Raw genomic sequence first — 25749 nt, 5'->3', positions numbered from 1 at the left:
AATAGCCTTCTTCAAGGAACGACCAGCAGTGTATAAATGCTAATGAAACTAAGAATGCGGCATACAGAACAAGCCTGCAAACAGAAGGAACTGACCAGGTGAAGGTGAGGTATCGGGGAAAAAGAAGGGAACAGGAAAGATGTGAGTGAAGGTGAATCCAAATGTGTAGGAGTCAGAACGAAGTCCGGAAATTCACCCAAAGAATGAAACATAAAATCGATGACTTTGGTGCAGGCACATTCTCCGGCGGAGAAAAAGGAGGGTATATGGCAAAGAGAGCTTACCAAGGATCGCTACTCCCACACGGGAGTATGTGGCTACAATACAAAAGCAACAAAATCAAGGATAGTGTGCTTGGGGTATGGAGATGACACTTTCCAAATTGCTAAATAATATCTCAGAGTGGCGTTGACGGGGATAGCTCAGCAACAATTCCTGTTGAATGTTTATCACCTAGTCAGAATTTATTCAGCTTTGCAATAAACCGCCTGTGGAACAACAACCCAGCAGGAGCCGATGGGTTGCCAGCTGAACTATGGAGGACCAGAAGCGACACCCTGATAAGAAGTATAAATCAGCTCGTCTGCGCAAACTAGATAAACGAGTGATGAGTGAAACCTCAACATACAATGGACTGACTGTTCACAAAGAAGGAGACCAAACAGAATGTTCCAATTAAAGAGGATTAAGTCTTCTTCCCACTTTGGCTGCCTTCTTGGAAGGGAACTATAATAACATGAAGTTGCAGTCCATACATGGCGCTTTGGTAGACATGAGGGTCCCCCTCTTTTAGTAAATTCAGTTAATACGTTGCTGAAAGACCGTATAACGCATCACTAGAGAAGAGCGTGATTAGAAAAATTGTGACGAGAGGAACTCCCCAAGGATGGGGGTGTACCAATTTTGGCATAATGTTTGTAACTCCTCGAGATATTCGTCTGAGACCCCATAAAGTATTTATATTCTTGATCGTCATGTCATTTTAAGTCGATCTAGCCATGTCCGTCCGTCTGTCTGTCGAAAGCACGCTAACTTTCGAAGGAGTAAAGCTAGGCGCTTGAAGTTGTACACAAATACTTTTTAGTAGTATAGGTCCGTTGGGATTGTAAATGGGCCAAATTGATCTATGTTTTGATTTTGCTGCCATATAAACCGATAATGGATTTTGACTTCTTGAGCCACTAGTGCCACTAGAGGGCGCAATTCCTATCCGATTTGACTAAAATGAGGTATTTTGTTGCGATTTCCAACAACTGTACTGAGAATGGTTGAAATCGGTCCATAACCTGATATAACTTTAATATAAATCGATCTGGGTCTTGTCTTCTTGAGCCTCTTGCGCCCTCGCAATTCCTATCCGATTTAGCTGAAAGGTTGCATTTCGTGTTTCGCTATGATATCTAACAACTGTGCCAAGTATAATTCAAATCGGTCCATAACCAGATACAGCCGCCATATAAAGCGATCTTGGATCTTGACTTCTTGAGCTACTAGAGGGCGCATTTCTTATCCGATTTGGCTAAAATTTTGCATGAGGTATTTTGTTATGATTTCCATCAACTGTGCTAAGAATGGTTGAAATCGGTCCATAACCTGATATAGCTATCATAATAACCGATCTGGGTCTTGTCTTCTTGAGCCACTAGAGGGCGCAATTCTTATCCGGTTTAGCTGAAATTTTGCATAACGTTTTTTGTTAATGTGGTTCAAATGGGTCCATAACCTGATGATATAGCTGCCATATAAACCGATCGGGGATCTTGAGTCTCTAGAGGGCGCAATTATTGTTCGATTTAGCTGAAATTTTGTACAACAGCTTTTCTCATGACCTTCAACATATGTGTCAAATATGGTCTAAGTCGGTTTATAGCCTGATACAGCTCCCCTATAATCCGATCTTCCAATTTTACTTCTTGAGCCCCATGGGGGGGCAATTCTTATTCGATTTGGCTGAAATTTTACACAATGACTTCTCCTATGGTCTCCGACATTTAATTGAATAATGGTCCGAATTGGACCATAACTTGATATTGCTTCAATGGCATAGCAGTTCTTTCCTTTTATCATTTATTTGTCTAAAAGGAGATACCGGGAAAAGAACTCGACAAATTCGATCCATGGTGAAGGGCATATAAAATTCGGCCCGGCCGAACTTAGCATGCGTTTACTTGTTTCTAGAGTGTTGGGTTTCCCTTTGCTCTTCTCTCGATTTGCCGAGACTTGAGACGTCTTATGGTAGAACTATTTGTTTTGCTGCCTCTTATTTGAAACAAAATTGGCTTGTAAACGAGTGAAGTGGCTTATAACCGAATTCGGAAATCGTGAGCCCTTCAACCCGACCTAGCTTAGCATCCATTTTGAAAAAGCAAGTATATTAAAGCTGGTCTAAAAGCAGACGGTTAAAAAAAAATATCACTGGCTTTAGTTGTTCCAACAAATCATTCCACGGTGGTATTGCAAATCCTATTTCCTTTACTGCTATTAACTAACCAAGGATATAAGAGGATTTCTTAGAGCTTAACAGCAATTTCCGAATAATTTTTCATTCTTCTCTCCTATTTCTCTTAGGAATATCAAATTCATGCTCCACCCTTTGGTCAAAATGGTTTTTAAAGATTTGGTTAAACAAAATTGGTTTAAAATGTTGGCTACGTACATTGGACACTGAGCTTGCACAAATGAACTTGGAAACCAGCCTTAAACTTGGCAAGGCGTTGACTTGTATTCAAATATTGGATATTTGGTTTTTGTTTTGGCGTTTTTTTTTCCAATGCTGCCAAAGACAATGTCATCGTTTTGTTATCTGCTCTGTTTTTCTGGGAGGGGTTGAGTTACATCATGGGTTTTTCCATACGTTTCGTTGCTTGCTAGAGTTTTCCAAACCCATATTGAATTGTCTTTCAGTTACAATTCTCTGATTTTTTTTTGTGTACTATCAAGCCTTTTGCTTGCAAAACAAAGATAAATTGCAGGCGTTTTTGCGTCCGCAATTGAATCCATTGAATTTTGTGCTAACCCACCGTATGAGGGGGGGAGTTTGCTTTAGCTGGGTTCTGCGAATGCGGCTTTTATTGTTGTTTTTGTTAATGCCGTTTTACTCGTTAAGGTTTGCGGTATGCGTTAATGAATTTGCTTTTGGTCGTATTTAAAGTTGATGGCATTGTTCGAATGCTGGTGGTTATGGTGTGATAACAATAACCAAATGCTGACTGACGATGGTCCCACTCCTGCTTGCAATTTAACGCTACAGTGGGCTACCGCATGACGCATCGTTTCACACCACCCTGTCTCTGGCACCTATTGTAATTGCTTTGGGTATGGATTTTGCCATTGAGCAGTCGATATTTGCTAAGAATTTCCATTTTCATGCGAATACGTTCGGCTTCACACTTTGTCAATACAGTCCATGGGAAAAACTGGGGACTTTGATTTCATAATAGTATCTAGGGGCTGGGGACGGAGGCATTAGGTTATATTTATCAAAGTCAAAATTATATCAAAATAATTGTAACTGTAATAAGAAATTATAAGGGTGTAGCAGCCGATGGATTGCCGAATAAAATATTAACAAGTAAGAGCGTGCTAAGTTCGGCCGGGCCGAATCTTATATACCCTCCACCATGGATCGCATTTGTCGAGTTCTTTTGCCGGTATCTCTTTTTAGACAAACAGAGAATATTGAATAAGAACTGTTATGCTATTGGAGTTGTATCAAGTTAAAGTGCGATTCGGACCATAAATGAATGCTAAATATTGTAGAAGTCATTGTGCAATATTTCAGTTCATTCGGATAAGAATTGCGCCTTGTAGGGGCTCAAGAAGCAAAATCGGGTGCTCGGTTTATATGGGAGCTATATCAAGCTATAAATGGATTCAGATCATATTAGACACGTATGTTGAAAGTCATGAGAGAAGCCGTTGTACAAAATTTCCGCCAAATCGGATGAGAATTGCGCCCTCTAGAGGCTCAAGAAGATCCCAGATTTATATGGCTGCTATATCAGATTATGTACCGATTAGCGCCATACTTAGCATAGTTATTGGAAGCCATAACAAAACACGTCATGCAAAATTTCAGCGAAATCGGATGAGAATTGCGCCCTCTAGCGGCTCAAGAAGTCAAGATCCAAAATCGGTTTATGTGGCAGCTATACCAAATTATGAACCGATTTAAATCTTATTTAACACAGTTGTTGGAAGTGATACCAAAACAGCACGTGCAAAATTACAGCCAAATCTAGAGGCTCAAGAAGTCAAGACCCAAGATCGGTTTATATGGCAGCTATATCGGACTATGGACCGATTTGGCCCATTTACAATTCCAACCGAGCTACACTAATAAAAAGTATTTGTGCAAAATTTCAAGCTCCTAGCTTTATTCCTTCGAAAGTTTGCGTGCTTTCGACAGATTTCGATATCTGACAAGGTCAAATACTTAGGTGTGAACTTGGACGGGAAACTGAATTTAAAGTGTCACATTCAAGAACCTACTGAGAAGGCTCACAGATGTTGGGCACTATGTAGACGGGCTCCAAATGGGGCCTGAATCCGAGAATAGTCCACTGGCTCTATAGGAGCGTGATTAGACCAATACTTACTTACGCTAGTAGTTTGGGGGACTGAAAAAAGAAAAAGTGCAACATAAGGACCATACAACAGGTTCAGAGGACATGTTGTCTTGGCATAGGCGGAGTGATGAGGACCACGTCCACTAGGACACTGGAGACTATTTTAGATATTCGACCCATTGACATACAGATTAAGTGTGAGGCAGCCACTGCGGCTATAAGACTTAAGGCGATGGGGGAATGGATTGAGGATGTGAGCAGCTCATACCATCGCGGTATAAGTGAGGCGACGATAGGAAATCAGGAAGGAAGGGAAGAGGTTTCCGATGGGATACCTGAGATGAACCTTGAAGTCAAGTGCCAGGCACTGCTGCCTTCGGCACAGTCTTGGAATGATGGAACCTTAGTATTGCCATCTGGAAGGTCATGTTATACGGTGGGATCAAAACTAGAGGACAGAGTGGGCCTGTGGGGAGTTGGTATGGGAATGGTATTGAAAACATTTAAGGATTTTCTAAGTAGCACGGTATACCAAACTTAAAATTTTCTTTTTAGAGGTTACTTTATAGTTGTTAGAGCGCACAACAAGCCGATTACTGGCTTAGGATGTACATAGTGGCATGGGGCGGATTAATATCTGCAGCCTCTTTTTAACCTTACCTAACCTAACAAATAACACAAAAAAACTCAAAAGTTATGCAACCATCTTCACTGGCTGTTGTCTGAGTGACAAAACAGACAAGGGATGGAAGCAATATCGAATAAATAAATAAATAAACAAATCTGAAGATCTCGAGCTTGATTTCGAACAAAAAAAAAAAACAAATCTTCTTATATTGTATATAAAAATCAATTTGTGTTTGTAGGTTTCTTTGTTTGTTTGTTTGTTTGTGTGTTCCTTATAGACTCAGAAGCGACTCAACCGATTTTCTTGAAATTTTCACTGATGGTGCATAATGACCCGGTGGTGAAATTAGGGTACTACATTTTTTGATGTCCGAAGGGGGAGCGGACCCTCCCCCTTACCCGAATTTTCAAAAACGCCAGATCTCGGAGATGGGTGATCCGATTCTAATAGTAACTTACAAACCTACAAATTTCGGATTGAGTACCTAGGTGGGGGGGGTCGCCCCACCCCAAAACCTACCAAATATATATATATACACCAATCATGACAATATGGGACTCAAATGAAAGGTTTTTAAGATTAGAAAATGCATCTGATATCCAATTGTCGGACCAAGTGTTAAGGGGACCACCCCAACCTCCAAAACACCCCTTAATCGGACATATTTACCGACCATGGCAATATGGGATTCAAATTAAAGGTATTTGCAAGTAAAATACAAATCTGATATCCAAATGTGGGATCAAGTTTCTGGGGGTCCACCCCTTCCCCAAAACATCCCCAAACTGGACTTATTTACTGACCATGGCAATATGGGGCTTCAATAAAAGGTATTTGAGTGTAGAATACGAATCTGATATCCAGATGTGGACCCAAGTGTTTGGGGGGCCACCCATCCCCGAGAATATGCCCCAAAAAAGACAAATTTATGACCATAGCAATATGGGACTGAAATGAAAGGCCTTTGGAAGTAAACCACGAATCTGATATCAATGTTCGGGAAAAGTGTCTATGGGGCATAACATAACACCACCCAAATAGGAAGTATTTGCTGACCATAGCAATTGCAAATTGCAAATTTTGCCCATGAACATTCCACTAAGGAACAGGGGCAAACTTCTCAAATATTAATGAGTGCAGTCCGATTCAAGTTTTAAGCTCAATGATAAGGGGCCTCCTTTTTATAGACAAGTCCGAACGGCGTGCCGCAATGTGACGCCTCTTTGGAGAGAAGTTTTACATGGCATAGTACCTCACAGATGTTGCCAGCATTAGGAGGGGAAAAAGCAACGTTGAAAATTTTTTCTGATAGTCTCGCCAGAGGTATTTTAGAGTAGAACACAAATCTGATATTTATTTTCAAAGCCAAATCACTGAGGGGATGGGGCGGCCACATCCCCCAAAACACCCCCCAAACCGGTCATGTTTGCCGACTATGGAAACATGGAGCTCAAATTTGGGAGTAGACCATGAATCTAACACAAAAATTCGGGACCTACTATCTTGGGGATCCACCACCATAACAACCCCCAAGTAGGACGTATTTGCTCACCAAGACAATTTGGGTCTTCAAGACAGTGGAGCTCGATTAGGTATTTGGGAGTAGACCATGAATCTAACACAAAAATTCGGGACCTACTATCTTGGTATTTGGTATTTGGGAGTAGACCATGAATCTAACACAAAAATTCGGGACCTACTATCTTGGGGATCCACCACCATAACAACCCCCAAGTAGGACGTATTTGCTCACCAAGACAATTTGGGTCTTCAAGACAGTGGAGCTCGATTAGGTATTTGGGAGTAGACCATGAATCTAACACAAAAATTCGGGACCTACTATCTTGGGGATCCACCACCATAACAACCCCCAAGTAGGACGTATTTGCTCACCAAGACAATTTGGGTCTTCAAGACAGTGGAGCTCGATTTTCATAGTTTTTGGACCGGACATAGTTGCTGGCTTTTTCAATAAGAGTTTTAAGTAAATGGTATTTGAGATTACAAAACGAGTTTGATGCAATTATGAGGTCAATAGCAATATGGGGTTCAAATATATGAGAATAGAGCACGTTGCTGATATAGTTTCAAGGCTTAGTGTTTGGGGGATCACCCCAACTCCAAAACACCCCTAAATTCACTAAAAGCTTTTTAATAGTCGAAAATAAATATTCCAAGGAAAATTTTGTTCCATATAAAGTAAAAGAAAGCGCAGCGGAGTGGGCCCGGTCCAGCTAGTTAATAATAATGTTTAGAATTTTTTCGAAGGATGAGAACATGAAATATTTTTTAAGATGTTTAAGCCAAGACATTAACCATTAATTAATGAAATTGAAACCGATTTTTCATAGCAACCATTTTGCCGCCTTAGTAGTTTGAAAGCCGGGGTGTGTGCATCACAGGGTGTTATTTTATCAAAATACTATTAAATTTATTAAGATAATGGGAACACAGGAATTTTGAGTACTTGTGAATTTGTGGGGACACGGGTCAAGGTTTAAAATAATGAGGCATAGAGAAGAATCTTTGGTATAACTAATGAATATTTAAAGAAATGGCTCACTAGGCCAATTCAATGGACCCTAAAGTCAAAGAATGGAGTGCCCATTCACAGTTGTGCATCAAGTGTTGCTAACCTAATCCAACTATATTCGTCGCAATTTTACTTTAAGGTGACCATCTCTTTTGGAGCTCACTGTACTCATTGACAAAGAATAGGAGGATGCTTTTAAAATCATTGTTGGTTGAGAATTGCGTATATGAATAATTTCCAGGGATTTGAAAAGAATTACACCAGCAATTAGGAAGGAATAAAGGCAAAAAAATCTTCAACGGTAGTTCCTAATTGATTGTACATTGTGTAAATGCTTTTAACAAATTGTTTAATTTATGACAATTCACAAAGGTAAGCGTGTTTTTGGTCCTCTGTCTAAAAGTACTAATTTTTTATTCAACACCTAACATCCTTTTAAAAAGGAAAAAATTAAAAATTTAATTCATTAATAGATTTATGCAATAAATAAACAGAATAAATAATCCCCCACACATATGTAGGCAAATTAAATTTTTATTTCATTATTATTTTATGGAATCCCACGAAAATTATGGCCATGTTTAAATTACGAAATGAAATGTTTTTCGTTGTGTTTTTTTGAAACTTTTTTTTTGCAAATTGCTCATTTTTTTCAATTTAAATGCAGATGAAGAGCATTTGTCTGCAATTGTATTTACACATGTATCATCTGCATATTTAATGAAATCGATTGTGAATTCGAATTTAAATTGATAATGGACTCGTTGAAGCCATACAATTCATTCATTCATGTGTTACATGTGAAACAGATGGGCCTTGCATAATGTGGATATAACAGCGACATCCACCCACCTGCCCCTCTCATGTTCAATTGTAGCAAAAATATTTTTAAATAATGTAATTAAATGCTATTTGTGGCAGACCACAACAATGACAAATAAACCTTTTTTTTTGGTCCGAAATGTAATTTTGTAAAAACAGCACAACAAATAAATTTAAATAATTAAGAATTAACATTATCCAAAGTGACAAATTGTAATCGCATGTGATGTATTATTTACACACTTTATCAGGAAATTGTCGACCATTTGAAAATACTGGTGAAAATGGTGAATTGAATAAAGGGATTAAAGAAAATGTGTAAACAAAAATTTTAGATATTTTTTTCAGTAAAGTAGCCTAGAAATATCATGCCATGTATCTCTTAGTTCATTAGACTAAACTGAAAACAAGTAACAGCGTGCTAAGTTCGGCCGGGCCGAATCTTTTATATCCTCCACCATGGATCGCATTTGTCAAGTTCTTTTTCCGGTATCTCTTTTTAGGCAAACAAAGAATATTGAATATGAACTGTTAAGCTGTTGGAGCTATATCAGGTTATAGTCCCATTCGGACCATAAATGAATTGAATGCGGAACATTGTAGAAGTCATTGTGCAATATTTCAGTTCATTCGAATAAGAATTGCGCCTTGTAGGGGCTCAAATGCAAAATCGGGAGATCGGTTTATATGGGAGCTGTATCAAGCTAAAGATCGATTCAGACCATATTAGACACGAATGTTGAAGGTCATGAGAGAAGCCGTTGTACGAATTTTCTGCCAAATCGGATGAGAATTGCGCTCTCTAGATGCTCAAGAAGTCAAGATCCCAGATCAGGTTATATGTCAGCTATATCAGCTAATGGACCGATTTGAACCATACTAAGCTCAGTTGTTGAAAGTCATAACAAAACACCTCATGCAAAATTACAGCCAAATCGGATAAGAATTGCGCCCTCTAAAAGCTGAAGATGTCAAGATTCCAGATCGGTTTATATGGCAGCTATATCAGGTTATGTATCGAATTGCGCACAATTGTTGGAAGTGATACCAAAGTCAATACGGATGAGAATTGCGCCCTCTAGAGGCTCAAGAAGTCAAGATCCCAGATCGGTTTATATGACAGCTACACCAGATTATGAACTGATTTGAATCATACTTAGTACAGTTGTTGGAAGTGATACCAAAACACTACGCGCAAAATTTCAGTCAAATCGGATGAGAATTGCGCCCTCTAGAGGCTCAAGAAGTCAACACTCAAGATCGGTTTATATGCCAGCTATATCAAAACATAGACCGTTTTGAACCAGACTTACCACAGTTATTGGAAATGATACCAAAACACCACGTGCAAAATATCAGTCAAATCGGACAACAATTGCGCCCTCTAGAGGCTCAAGATGTCAACACTCAAGATCCCGTTTATATGGCAGCTATATCAAAACATGGAGCTATTTGGTCCATTTACAATCCCAACCGATCTGCACTAATAAAAAGTATTTGTGCAAAATTTCAAGACGGACAGACGGACGGACGGACGGACGGACGGACGGACATGTCTAGATCGACTTAATATGACATGACAATCAAGATTATATATACTTTACGGGGTCTCAGACGCATATTTCGATGTGTTACAAACAGAATGACGAAATTAGTTTACCCCCATTCTATGGTGGAGGGTATACAAATGTTATCTTAGACTAGAAATGCCATACCATATATCTCATAGTTCATTAGACATGGTATCGGCCCGTTTTTGTGGCAATGATAATATGCAGGCGGTGTTTTCGTACATGACAGTGAAATGGAAAATTCGGCCCAGTGAGGAAAAAGGAAAATGAACCAGGCTGAACGTTGGATAATTACCAACTCGGATTTATGAAAATCTAGTGAAAATGCACCATTCATTAACTTAAAGACTTTATTTGGTAAGTTGGTGTATTCTGCCAAAATCGGGTAATAAATGAGCCTTTTTGTGGGTCTAAGACTATAAATAAGGAGATCGGTTTATATGACAGATACATTGATAGAAAATGCAAATAGCACTAAAGAATGGGGGCAAACTTAAACTGTCCGATTCAAGTTTAAGCTCAATGATAGGGGACCTCCTTAGAGAAGTTTTTACTTGGCTGCCATACCAAATGGTATACTACCTCACAAATGTCGCCAGAATTAAGAGGTGGATACCCACCGCTGAAAATTTGTCTGATGTTTTCGCAAGGATTCCCACCTAGGCATTTAGCGTCATAGGCGGACATGCTTATATCTGCAGTGGCCTCCTCCACTGATAGAAAAAGGCGCTGCAAATTCATGCACCAATGCTGTCATGATTATACACAGGCGTTGTTGAATATATAAACAACATGCGGGGATGATTTTGAGAACCCGCATTGTTGACTTCATGCACCGACCATTGCGAACATCATCTCTACAAAATGTGCATGAAATCCAACCTTATGTTCAAATGGCTCTTAAAACTTTGTACGTAGGGGCTGTGGTGCAATATGGTAAGGCGTTTGTAGTCACACAATCATGGGATAAAACACAGGTTCGATTCTCAGCAACACATAATAACTTTTTGTAATCTTAAACAAAACGTGTGCACTATATGGTGACGGAATGTGAACGCCTGTGGACGTTTCGTTAACAAAAACTGTTGTTGATTTATGAACATTTGTCGTTTATCAGATAACATTTGTGAATTGATTTACTTTTATGAACCAATGTGGTCAATTGGTCAATGCCGTGCTTGGTTTTTTCAATGGGCGTAGAGTCGAATCCGTTTGATTAAAAATTGCAAAATATAGGAAATTTGTTACAATTATCCGATGTTTCAATTATGCGATGTTCTGATAATAGAAATACGTTTCAATTAACCGATGTTGGCTGTTGGAGCAGATTTGTATGCCAACCTTCTTTAATATGTGCATTCCATCACAGTGTTTATTGCAAGGATTCTCGCTTGATCTCTGGAGTGATCGAATAATCTTATCGATATTCCCCGTCTCAGCGCCTCAGGTTATACAGCCTACTCGGACATCCAGCCGGAACAATCCGTGTAGGAAGTCTATGGACCTTCTAGTAACAGGTATATAGTAGATCCAATCGTCTCTACCACCTATAGTGATACAATACTTTAGTAGTACAGTACATATAGAGGCTCAGACAATGTGTGGTAAACACTGCCTGGTAATTGGGATTTGTATCGAAGACAACACAAATCTCAGAGCCAATGCTTGGCCAAAGAGAAAGCCCCCTTATCCTCAAGGTAGTGATCGCCAAAATGTCTAGGGGCATTAAAAGCAGTATTAAATTCTGTGCAGCAGATGGTGTTGTCTTCAGATTGGTTGTGATGCACAAACAAACCATGCTTTGGACCCGGTATTGTACAATAGGAGAAGTTTTGGGATTGTCGTTCATCAAATAATAACAACATACAGAATTAAAGGAGCTCTGTCACTGATGAAAACAAATATTTTGGGGTAGATCCTATCTCAGGTGAGTATTCCAGCAACCAGAAATTAACTCGTCTTTACAATAGGTTCCATAGATATCAAAGATTTCAGAAGCTCAACAAAAATCACATTGTATTCTCAAACCCAGAACAACCTCAGGCCTCATCTAGACTTGAAGAGGTCTATTGCTTCGCTGTCATTGGCTTGAACAGACGTCTCAGTCATTGTGTCCGTCATAACAGGTCACTGTTTAATCGGAAAACATGCTGACAGACTGAAGGTTGCCAGCAACGACTTTTGCAGAAGCTGTAGGGACATCGAGGAAGAAGACCTATAGAACACCTTCTGTGTGTGTGTCCCGCACTAGCAGTTAGAAGAAGTTCCACCTTAGGTTCTCATTTATTTGAGTATCTGGCTGATTTAGCGGATGTGAACATTCGCAAGTTATTGGGCTTTTTAAGGCGATCTGGATGGTACAACGGTAGGAACTAGAATTCATTTTCCTTCTTCTGTTCCTGTGGTACCCATAGAAAAAAAGCAGGCACGGCGTTAACAAAGCGACCACATTCGTTCGCAAAAGTGAATCAATACACAGATGTTATTAGATCAGCCACAAGTATTTATAAACCAACAACAGTTATGTTGAAGAAAACGTCCACAGCCGTTCACTTTCTGACAACCTCTAGTGCACAGTTTTTTTAAAAGATTTTGAACGCCTTACCACATTGCGTCACGGCCGGGTATACACGGACAATGTTTAAAGAAGCCTTTAAACGTTGTGAACATCATCGTACGGATGATGTTCACAACGGTCAGTGCTTAAAGCCAAAACGCGTGTTCACAAAATCATCCACGTTTGTTGACAATATTTCAACAACGCATTTTTGTATGAACCCCGAGTTGTACGCCGACAGATTTAAGCACTACTGTGGTACAGGGTATTATAACTAAGTGCATTTGTTTGTAACACCCAGAAGGAAGGGAGAAAGACCCATTAATAAGTATACCGATCGACACAGAATCACTTTCTGATTCGATTTCTGTCTGTCCGCCTATCGGTCTGTCCATATTCATTTGTGCACAAAGTACAGGTCGTAGTTTTCATCCGATCGTCTTAAAATTTGGTACAGGCATGTTTTTCGGCCTAGAGACGAAGCCTATTGAAATTGAAAAAAATCGGTTCAGATTTGGATATAACTCCCATATATATGTTCATTCGATTTTCAGCAATAATGCAATAAAATGGTCATTTGTTAACCGATTCTCTTGAAATTTGACAAGAAAGATTTTTTATGACTCTCGACATTACTGGTGAATTTCATGGAAATCGGTTCAGATTTAGTTATAGCTCTCATATATATATGTCGCCCGATTTTCACTCCTAGAGCCACTGCAAGAGCATTTATTGACCAATCTTTCCAAAACTTCGTACAACGCTTTCCTCGACGGCAGTCACAGTTTATGAGAAGTTTGTTTGAAATCGGTTAAGATAAAGATATAGCTCCCATATATATGTTCGTCCAATTGGCAGTAATATTGCAATAAAATGGTCTTTTGTTAACCGATTCTCTCGAAATTTGGTGTGAAGGATTTTCTTATGACTCTCGATATTACTGTTGAATTTCTTAGAAATCGGCCTAGATTTAGATATAGCTGTCATATATGTATATCGCCAGATTTTCACCCGAAGCCGAACCCGAAGCAAGCCAATCTTGCCAAAATTTTGCACAACGCTTTCCTCGACGACTACCACATTATCAGAGAAGTTCGCTCAAAATCGGTTCAGAATTAGATATTGCTCCCATGTTCGTCAGAATTTGGGTAATTTGCAATAATGTTGTCATTTGTCAACCCTTGTTATTACAGCTTGTACATATTTGCTCGCCGAGGTCCATCAAAATTGGTTCAGAATTGGATATAGTTCCCACATTGTACTTATAGGGTACTAAACAGTCGGCACCGCCCGACTTTTGCCCTTGCTTACTGGTTATATCATAGTTCATTTAGCTTTTATAACCATCAAACTTTAACAGAAACTTGTTCACAATTTTTACCAATTTTAAACTTCCCTGTTAGAAACATCAAAATGTTCATTAGCTGACATGAAAAGTTAAGCCTTTGATGTCTTTGGCATTAGTGCTGATGTCAAAATTTCAAAAGAATTCATTATTAACGATTAACAGTAGCTGGAGAAAAGTTCCTACTCCTAGCATGCGATATATATTAGCAAAGGACTAAGCAGAATGTGCTCGTACATGCTGTTTTCCCTTTCGAGCACAATTTTTTACTTTTCATTTGTTTCCAATAAAAAAAATGCTGCCTTTGTAACGGCAAAAAGTTGCCGTCTTTTACAGTTTTTGGCTAATTAATTTGGCTCAGCTGGGGCCAAACAGGTACTCACTCATATATGGTGGTATAGGACAATATAAACCCCCCCTCAGCCATTGTTTTAGGTAACCTACTTACCCCCTCTTCTTTTCCTTGCAGAAAGTGAACGGCTCCAGAACGCTGTATGCCAGGCAAAAACCACATTGGATGTGTCAACAGCAAACGCTCCACCAGACCCAAGTCACAGGGTGGCGAATCATCAGAACCACGGGAAGTTTCACTCGATGTTTCACCCTCGGCCAAAATGCCACCATCTGAACTGGAGACAAGAGATGTACGGGACTGTAAAGAGAGAGGAAAAAAAACAAAAAAGGCAAACATGAAACATGGCATTATTCCCTTTACTTTAGTTTTTTCTCTTAACATTAAATTCATTATTAGCCAACTCGTTGGTTTGGTTTGGCAGAACAAAATCGGCTTAAACAATTGGTTTTTATGTTAACATGAGAAACAAATCTATTCAGTACATGATTTCTCATACCCGCAAATCACCTTAAACTCTGAACAGTTTCAAGGGGAGCATTAGAAAGGCTTTTTGGCAAACATGACTGAAATTGTGAATTCTTTTGTTGAGTTTTTTTCTTTTTTAATTTGGGGCTTAAAACTTTCACTGAAAGTTAAGTTTCATTATCTGTGAATATGTCCAGGCAGATGTTGCCAAAAGTGTGCAGTAAAAGCAACTGAAAAATCCTTTTTCCAGTCTGTTAGTCATGCCTTGAACGTGTGGTGCAAATTGATGAAAATGACATGCGGTGGTGATTAGGGTGAGCTTGCGGGCAGAGGTTAACTTTATTGTTTTGGAATGTTTTAACCAAAATGTCCCTTATTGAAAATGGATGGATTTGTAAAATTTAAATGCCAATAAAAATAATGGGAAAATTTATATTTTTTAGTAATTTTTTTATGTTATATCAAATCTTTCAACAATACAAAACTGCTTATTAAAAATAATTGTACACTCAAAGAAATTTGTTAGTAAAAACAGCAAAAATGTTTGCCGTTACAGCAGAAACTCTGCTGAAAATGGTACAGCAGATTTTGTTGTTAATACATCAAGGATTTTCTGATGTTTTTAGGTGGTAACAATTTAAGTATACACTGAAAAATTGTTTGTGCTAATTTTAAAGATTCGAAATAAAGATAAGCAAACTTTATTTAAAGATGATCAATTTTCCAACTTCTTAAGGGAACATTCCCTTGGGTGAAAAATATTTTCCTTTATATTAAAGATTATTCATTTTAAATTGTATACTAGTAGAGAAAAGTTTGCTGAAAATAGCAAACACTGTCTGCTGAATATTAGTAGTTAATTTTGTTGCTATTAGAACAGTAGTTCTGCAATTTCAGATCATTAAGTCACCCATTGTATATTTCTAAGTTTTGCTTACATGCCAAATTTCAGACCTCTAGCTCCATCTGGTATGAAAGTACTAAATGATACCAAAATTTATAATTTTTAAAACAACATTTAGTCATCCACCATATATTTCTAAATTTTACCTACATCACATATTTCCCCTAGTTGTACTTACATGCCAAATTTTGAGACCTCTTGCTCCATATGTAAAGAAAGTACCAAATGGCACCAATTGCGGTGCTGAAGTACATTTTCTCCCGTTATCAGTACTATTTATCCATTTTTATACCCACCACCGCACGATGGGGGTATATTCATTTTGTCATTCCGTTTACAACAAATCGAAATATCCATTTTCGACCCTACAGAGTATATATATTCTTGATCAGCGTAAAAATTTAAGACGATCTAGACATGTCCGCCCGTCTGTCTGTTGAAATCACGGTACAGTCTATAAAAATAGAGATATTGAGCTGAAAATTTTTTTCCATAAGCAGGTTATGATCGAAGATGGGCTATATCGATGGGCTATATCTTGATATAGCCCCATATAGACCGATCCGCCGATTTCAGGTCTTTGGCCCGTAAAAGCCACATTTGATATCCGATTTTGCTGAAATTTGGAACAATGAGTTGCGTTGGGCCCTTCGACACTCTTCTTCAATTTGGCCCAGATCGGTTCAGATTTGGATATAGCTGCCATATAGACTGATACGCCGATTTATGGTCTTAGGCCCATAAAAGCCACATTTATTATCCGATTTTACTGAAATTTGGGACAGTGATTTGTGTAAGGCCCCTCACACCCTTCTTCAATCGGACCAGATCGGTTCAGATTTAGATATAGCTGCCATACAGACCGATCCGCCGATTTAGGGTCTTTGGCCTGTAAAAGCCACATTTGTTATCCGATTTTGCTGAAATTTGGGACAGTAAGTTGTGTTAGGCCCTTCCACACCCTTCTTCAGATTTGGATATAGCTGCCATATAGACCGATGCGTCGATTTTGGCTATTTTGCTGAAATTTGCGACAGTGATTTGTGTTAGGCCCATCGACACCCTTCTTCAATTTCGCCCAGATCGGTCCAGATTTCGATATAGCTGCCATATAGACCGATCCGCCGATTTAGGGTCTTAGGCCAATAAAAGCCACATTTATTATCCGATTTTACTGAAATTTGGGACAGTGATTTGTGTTAAGCCCCTCGACACCCTTCTTCAATCGGACCAGATCGGTTCAGATTTGAATATAGCTGCCATATAGACAGATCTCTCGACTTATAACCTGATATAGCTGTCATATAAACCGATTTGGGGTCTTGACTTCTTCAGACTGTAGAGGGCGCAATTCTTATTCGATTTGGGTGAAATTTTGCAAGAGGTGATTTGTTATGATTTTCAATAGCTGAGTCAAATATGGTTTAAGTTGGTCCATAACCTGATATAGCTTTCATTAAAACCGTTCTGGGGTCTTGACTTCTTGAGCCTCTAGAGGTCGCAATTATTATTCGATTTGGCTAAAATTTTGTACAACGACTTCTCTCATGACCTTCAATATACGTGTCAATTATGGTCTATATCGGTCTATAGCCTGATATAGCTCCCATATTAACCGATCTCCCTATTTGAGTTCTTGAGCTCCTAGTGGGCAATTTTTATTTGACTTGGCTAAAATTTGACACAACGACTTCTACTATGTTCTCCAACATTTAGTTCAATTATGAGCCGTGTCGGTCGATAACTTGATATTATAGCTCCAATATCATAGCAATTCTTTTCTTTTATCATATGTTTACCTAAAAAGAGAGACCGGAAAAAGAACTCGACAAATGCGATCCATGGTGGAGGGTATGTAAGATTCGGCACGGTCGAACTTAGCACGCTTGTTTAAAAAAAAATAATTCAATTCTAAATGAATCACAATAAATTTGAGTTTAAAAATCATAAAAGCTTATTTTTGTTTTTTGTTTTTTCGTTATTTTGGTAGTGCAAGTGCTGCGAAAGGCATTTGTTTTAAGTTACAACTGATATTATTTTACAATAAAAACCTAGAAATGCCATGACAGACAGGTTAACACGATTACCTTGGCATTATGCGAACTACAAGCAGGCCCTTACTTTAAGCTTGAAAAAAAAACCGGATTTCAGCACAGTAAATTGAACAAGTAAAAGCGTGGTACGTACGGCCGGGCTGAATCTTGGGAACCCACCACCACGTAAAATCTGCTAAAAAATTTACACAAAAAAAATTTAGTTGAAGAGCATAATTTTACTCTACACACCAAACTTCTGTGAAAGCAGAATAAATTAAAGCTTCTAGGAACCGAACAAGGTTAATCGAGAGAACGGTTTATATGGGAGCTATACCAGGTTAAAGTCCTATTTGGACCGTACTTGGCACGGTTGTTGGAAGTCATAACAGAATTCAATGTGCATAATTTTAGCTAAATCGGACAAAAATCGCGGCATCCAGGGGCTAAAGATTTCAAATCGGCAGATCGGTTTTTATGGGAGCTATATTAGGTTATAGACCGATTTGGACAGTATTTAGCTTAGTTGTTGGAAGTCGTAACAGAACACCACATGCAAAATTTCTGTCAAATCGGATGAAAATTGCGGCTTGTAAGAGCTCAAGAAGTCCAATCGAGAGATCGGTTTATATGGGAGCTATATCATGTTATAGGCCGATGTGGACCGTACTCAGCACAGTTGTTGGAATTCATAACAGACCATTATGTGCAAAATTTCAGCTAAATCGGACAAAAATGGCTGCTTGTAAGGGCTCAAGAAGTCAAATTGGGAGATCGGTTTAAATGGCAGCTATATCATGTTATACACCGATGTGAACCGTACTTGGCACAGTTGTTGAAAGTCATAACAGACCATTATGAGCAAAATTTCAACAAAATCTGACTAAAATTGCGGCTTGTAAGAGCTCAAGAAGTCAAATCGGGAGATAGGTTTATAAGGGAGCTATATCAGGTTATTGACTGATTTGGACCGTACTTAGCTTAGTTGTTAAAAGTCATAACAGAGCCCTATCTGCAAAATTTGAGCCAAATAGGACAAACATTGCAGCTTCCAGGGGCTAAAGATGTCAAATCGGGAGATCGGTTTATATGGGAGCTTTATCAGGTAATATATATATATGGACAAAATTTTAGCCAAATCGGACAAAAATTGTAGCTTATAGTGGCTTAAGAAGTCAAATCGGGCGATTGGTTTATATGAGAGCTATATCTAAATCTGAACCGATATAGTACATTTGCAATCCCCAACAATATACATCAATAGTAAGTATCTGTGCAAAATTTCAAGCGGTTAGCTTTACGCGTTCAACCGCTATCGTGATTTCGACAAGATGGACGGGCGGACATGGCTCGATCGACTTAGAAGGGTCTTAGACAAATATTTCGAGATGTTACAAACGGAATGACTAGATTAGTCTACCCCCATGCTATGGCGGTGGGTATAAAAATCCCCACTTTTCCTCCACTTGCAAACACAGTGCTTCAAATAGCTTTTATTCTTGCTATACATAGTTGCTAATGGAATCAGCTATTTAGCAGAATCTCTATGTTCAGGTGTTCCCCTGGCATAGCTCAGTCACCGGGGCAACTTCATTATGTTAAGATGGCGCGATTTTTTTTTTACAATTTGCATCCAACAGACAGTGTGGCATCCAACGGAAATGCATACTCTTGGTATAGCAACGGCAGCAACCACCAGCAAGTCGTTGCTATATTTGAGTTCATATTTCACAGTAAACACGGGCAAAAATACAATATTATGCAAATATATGCTTGGCTGATGCTGCCATGCCTTATAAAAATATAGATATGAGAAAAGTATGTTCGAACAAAAAGTTACCAAGACAGACAACCACATAGAAAAAGGTGGTGCATGGACAAAAAGCAAAATGATATTCTTTTGTTGCCTTTGCGATTCATCCAAAATACAATTTAAGTGCGAATTTCTAGCAGCATAGCGTTCAGCTCCAAGAGTATCGCATTTACCGACATCCAAAATGTCTTTTATCGTCACATTTTTATGCAAAAAATCCCCAAAGATGATACAAGGGTATCATCATCACCATCATCCGTCACAGTCGCACAGTCGCGGGCGAATACGTTTTGGTGTTTTTTTTTTTGCCACAAAATGGTATGAGGATTGGGTGATGATGTTGTTGACTTGTTGTTGTTTTTAGCCGCTTTTTTTGCGTTGTGTATATGCAAAAAGAAAAGCACTCATCATAAATATTTTGCACGCTTCAATTGACACGCGTTTCGGTGTAAACATTTTTCCATCATTTGCGACAACAACCGGGTATTTGTGTTTTCATTGGAAGGGAAAATTAAGGGGGCGCGGCATAATACTTTATCTTTCGCGAGGGGGTTGACAGGAAGTTTTGTGCATTTTGGGTGTGCTGCATTATTAAACCGTGTTTTTACAACACACATACCCATTGCCATCCCCGCCCCACTCCTTCAACAAAGACAGTGTAAAATGATCTTTTGATGTTTTTCACCAATAAAAAAACGAAGCAACGAATGAAAATTTTGAAAAAAACAGTTGAGTTGAAAAGAGGTGTTTTCTTTTGTTGTTATTGTTGCAAGTGTGAAAGTGAATCTTATCAACAGGAAAGTGTGACAAATGCGCCACTCGAGTGGATTAAATCTTTGCATAAAATTCCATTTGAATGAAGTCAATGGCGAATTGAGCAAAGCCATTGTAAGAGTGTGTGATGAAATACGCATGCATATATCGTTAAGTTTTTATACCCACCGCCATAGAATGGGGGGGAATATTAATAAAGTCATGCCGCTTGTAATCCATCGAAATATTGCTCTGGGACCTCAGAAATATATATAAACTAGCTGAACCGGGCCCGCTACGCTGCGCCTTCTTTTACTTTATATGGAACAAAATTATCCTTTGTGTACTTATTTTCGACAATTAAAGAGCTTTTAGTGAAATACCATGCTACGAAAATTATCATATCGCTTGACTAACAGTTTGTCAATATAAGTGCCTTTATCTGAATCCCAAGTATGATCTTTATTGGACTACGAATTCCCTCGGAGGGTTAAATGTCATTGAAAGTTTGAATGTTTGATGTGCTCCATTCTTAAAAGATTTTATTTGAGCCTGATATTCTCATGGGGATTTTGGGAGTGGGAAGGCACCCAGGGTGGTGGTTGGTGGTTTAAGGGGGTAGTGTGAAACCTTAAAACATGGTCCCGAAAGTGAGTATCAATTTCGTGCTTACTCCCAAATACCATTCATTTGAGCCCTATACTGCAATGTCAGATTTAGGGGTATTTTGGGGGATGGGGTGGTTCCCCATACACTTAACCCTGAAAAATATATCAGCATCGTGCTCTACTCTCAAATACCGTTTATTTAAACCTCATATTGCCATTGGTTTAAGTAGATTTTATGGGATGCAGCGTCCCCAAACACTTGGCCCCAACAATTGGTTATGAAATTAGTTTTCCAATCTCAAATACCTTTCATTTAAGCCACATATTACCATTGTAGGTAAATTTGTACTCTTTGAGGAAGGGACGGTGCCCCAAATACATGGTCACACATTTGGATATCAGATTCGTATTCTACTCCCAAATACCTTTATTTGAACCCCATATGAATAAGGGTTAAACGTCCGGAAAATTGGTCCCGAAAGTGAGTATAAATATTGCGCGGTGTCAATTGACAAGTATTGGGGAGTAATACCTGTCAATTGACACCCACAAGTTATTAGCCCTAAAAATTATCAGCATCGGGAAATACTCTCAAATATCATTTATTTGAACCCCACATTGCCATTTGTCTAAAAATTGGATATCAAATTCGTTTTGTAATCTCAAATACCTTTCATTTAAGAGCTATGGGCCCTAAAAACTACTCCACTCCACTCTCTTTAAGACCCAAATTGTCATGGTGAAAAAATACTTCCTATTTGTGGGTTGTTATGATGGTGGGACGTCCCCTAGACAGTTGGTCCCGAATGTTTATGTCAGATTCATGGTCTACTCCCAAATACCTTTCATTTGAGCCCCATTTTTCCATAGGGTGCGGCCACTCAGTGACTTGGCTTTGAAAATATGTATCAGATTCGTTTTCTACTCTAAAAAACCTTTTATTTGAGTCTCAAATTGCAGTGATCAGCAAATACTTCCTATTTGGGTGGTGTTATGGGGGTGGGGTGGCCCCATAGACACTTTTCCCGAATTTTGATATCAGATTCTTACTTTACTCCCAAAGACCTTTCATTTGAGCCCCATATTGCTATGGTCGTAAATTTGTCCCCTTTGGGGGATGTTCTCGGGTATGGGGCCCCCAAACACTTGGTCCCACATCTGGATATCAGATTCGTATTTTACACTCAAATACCTTTTATTTAAGCCCCATATTGCGATGGTCAGTAAACCAGTCCTGTTTGGAGGTGTTTTGGGGAAGGGGTGGACCTCCAGAAACTTGGCCCCACATTTGGATATCAGATTCGAATTTTACTCGCAAATACCTTTCATTTGAGTCCCATATTGCCATGGTAGGTAAATTTGTCCGATTTAAGGGTATTTTGGGTTGGGTGGCCCCCTAAACACTTGGTCCGACAATTGGATATCAGATACGTTTTTTAATCTAAAATACCTTTCATTTGAGTCCCATATTGTTGTAATTGGTCTAAATACATTTTGGTAGGTTTTTGGGGAGGGGCGTTCCCCCTAGGTACCTCATCCAAAATTTGGATACTAAATTTTAAATTTTTGGTTATAGGTTACTAAAAGAGAGCACACAAAATTTAGCTTAAATCGCACCACCCATTTCCGAGATCTGTCGTTTCTGAAAATTTGGGTAAGGGGGAGGGTCCGCCCCCCTTCAGATATCACAAAATGTAGTATCCTATTTCCACTATGGAATAATTATGCAACAACTGTGAACATTTCAAGAAAATCGGTTCAGTCGTTTTTGTGTCTATAAGGAATACGCAAACAAATAAACTAGGTTAGGTTGAAAAGAGGGTGCAGATATTAATTCGCCCCATGACACTATCGACATACACCTAAGCCAGAAATCGGCTTGTAGTGCCCTCTAACAACAAAAAATAAAGTAACCTCTTAAAAGAAAATTTTAGGTTAGGAATTCCGTGCTACTTACAAAATCCTTAATTGTTTTCAATACCACTCCCTTAAGTTGGTTCATGTCTGGTATTGTGTTTCATAATTTTCCTCACATGATATCTTTTGCTGTACCGATTTCGCATAAGTGAGCTCATAGTCCTATGTAGCCCGTTATGGCACCAAAAGCTATACTGACCTCCTTTTTACACAACTAGTTGTCAGGCTAATTAATGAGGAAGAGATGGATAAACCAGACGGATGCACAATTCGTCCCCAGCCTTTAAGTGAAGGTGGTGTTTCCGACTCGGATTCAGACAGCGACGGTGTCAACGAAACAGTCATCGCAGCTGAATCGAGAGATGAATACAGCGAGATGAAGGCAGAAGTGAACGATGGCTATACTAAGCTCACAAGCAGACCAAGAAAGCGATCCGGTGCACGGCGAAGGGCACAGAGGAGTATGTATGGGCAGCGCAATCGGGCGAAGGTGCAGGATGCTGGAAGGGATAGAACTGATATTACAAGCACTTCGACGGAAGCTGGAAAGAGAATCAGATCTCCCAAAAAGCATAACACTGCTTAAATGCTGGAGAAGAAAAAGAGCTCCCCACTTTCAAGTACTCTGGGAAAACCAAGCCAGCCATCCCGCAATGGAGACTGCAGACAGTGTCCTGAGGAGGTATACAAAGTTGGAACAGGAACGAAAAAAGCGCGCACGGCCCCTGAGACTTCATGGTCTTCTCACGATCTGGATTCTCCCATGGGATTCTCGCCGTCCTACCGACCGTTTCGCTGTTCCACAATGTTGCATGCGCATTCGTCGCCCACTCCCTTAACTCGGATTGCGGGTTAACCAAGTTTATTGACCGCAGACCACTGGCCTTCACCGCCAAATCGCCTGCCCTTTCATTTTTCATGGCCCGTCACCCAAACGATGCGGATTTTCCCATCCTCAGAGAAGGCGTAAATCTCCTTCTTACACTGCAAGACTGTTCGTGACCTTACCATCCTGGTTATTATTGCCCTTATGGCAATTTTACTGTCGGTAAAAATGTCCACACTCTACTTTCTAGCGTTGGCACCACTTCACTTCACGCATTCCGTGATCGCCCGAATCTCCGCCTGCAGGACCGTATTATGGTTAGACAGTCTAAAACACATCTCAGTCCCTGAGTTCTCAATGTAAACCCCCAGGCCCAATCTGTCCTCTAGCTTTGATCCATCCGTGTAACATGATCTTCCAGATGGCAATACTAGGGTTTCGTCAATCCAAGACTGTGCCGATGGCAGTAGTACCTCGCACTCGTCTTCAAGGTTCATCTCTGGTATCCGATCGGAAACCTCTTCCCTTCATTCCAGGTTGGTACCGCGATGGTATGACCTGCTCCCATCCTCAATCCATTCTCCCATCGCCTTAAGTCTCATAGCCGCGATGGCTACCTCACACTTAATCTTTATGTCAATGGGTCGGATATCTAGTATAGTATCCAGTGCCCAAGTGGGCGTGGCACTAGCCTTCTCCTCATCGCTCCGCCTATGCCAAGACAACATGGTCTCTGAACCTGTTGTTGTATGGTCCTTATGTTGCACTTTTTCTCCATTGCAGTCCACCCCAAACTACTGAGGGGTAAGTAAGTATTGATCTAATCACGCTCCTGTAGAGTTAGTGGACTATCCTAGGATTCAGGCTCCGTTTCGAGCCTACGGCCCGTCTACATAGTGCCCAACATCTGTGAGCCTTCTCAGTACGCTCCTGAATGTGACACTTCCAATTCAGTTTCCTATCCAAGATCCTAGTATTTGACCTTGTCAGATATGGAAATCGTCCTATTCAAAGGAAACGTGGTGCGTTAAATTGGCCCGTTTTCGTCTTCCTCGTGAACAGGCATATTTCATTCTTGTCTGGGTTAAAATTAAGATCTCTGGGTCTAGCCCAGTCATATGATATATTCAAGACCCTTTTGGCCCTTCTACATAGCTGGTTCGGATCCCTACCCCTAAGAAGTATTATAACATCATCTGCATAGCAGACGTATTTAAATCCCTCCTAAGTCTGCATCCGCAATAGGTTAATTATGGTGGTCACCCAAAGTAGTGGCCCTGCGCCACTTTCTCCCTTATATTTATGTCATGGGACCCACATTTTATCCACCTGTTCCTAAGCATATGGTTTATCCAGTCTCTAAGCACCCGATCGACATTAACAAGACACCTCCTTTAAAGGTTGGGAATAAAACTTCCTCCTAATTGTGCATGCCCATGAAAATCCCCCATCTGCCAATACTTTTAAAATAAATTCCATTTTATTTTTCACACGCATGACTTAAATATCGATAAATTCGAAGAGTTTTCAGCGAAAACTTTTACTTTTCGGAAAGCATTTAACACTTCTCAGCCATATTTAAGAGAAAATAAAAACAAAAAGGATTCCGCCAGTCGCATAAATAACACAACTTTCAAGGATAATGGGGGAGAAGAAGCGTCGACATACAAGAATCAGAAAGTGAAAGTTCTTGAAACAAAAAAAATCAATGGAGGCATGGTGCTGAGACTCGATTGGGAGTTCAGAGGAACGAAGCAAAAGGGTAGAAAAGGAAATAATCCCATAAAGAAAAAAAAAACAACCGTTCAGCAGACGGTGTCGGTTGTAAAAGCACTTGAACCCACTTCAATAGATGAGTATGGCATTGGAAAACAGAACATGCGACGATTCAATTGAGTCATAAATACCTCTTGCCCTGTTTATGCTGTTCGCTAAAGTTGTGATTTACGCGATTCAATTGCCGTCGCTGTATTGGGGACCACAGATGCAGGCCTATTATATTTTACAGAACATTTAGCTTGCCTATGGTTGTACAATGGAGGGTATATCTT

The 25749-nt window shown here is 39.5% G+C and overlaps 1 protein-coding gene and 1 long non-coding RNA gene across 5 annotated transcripts in view; one reads left to right on the top strand and one right to left on the bottom strand.

Annotated features, from left to right (window-relative positions):
* LOC131997353 (uncharacterized) overlaps window positions 1–14581 on the top strand; it is a 124009-nt gene extending 109428 nt beyond the window's left edge. Inside the window, exon 3 of the long non-coding RNA XR_009398212.1 lies at window positions 14494–14581. This is a non-coding gene — a long non-coding RNA (uncharacterized LOC131997353). The remainder of the gene's footprint in view (window positions 1–14493) is intronic.
* The window catches only part of LOC106081128 (protein sprint), an 840648-nt gene that overhangs the window by 105163 nt on the left and 709736 nt on the right, over window positions 1–25749 (bottom strand). For all 4 annotated transcript variants that reach the window (XM_013242875.2, XM_013242876.2, XM_013242878.2 and 1 more), the window contains one exon: window positions 14473–14676. In XM_013242875.2, coding sequence (XP_013098329.2) covers window positions 14473–14676 — 204 coding nt within the window. The remainder of the gene's footprint in view (window positions 1–14472; window positions 14677–25749) is intronic.

Source organism: Stomoxys calcitrans, chromosome 4, assembly GCF_963082655.1.
Source record: "Stomoxys calcitrans chromosome 4, idStoCalc2.1, whole genome shotgun sequence".
Lineage (NCBI taxonomy): Eukaryota > Metazoa > Arthropoda > Insecta > Diptera > Muscidae > Stomoxys > Stomoxys calcitrans.
This window is presented reverse-complemented; position numbering and strand designations above follow the sequence as displayed.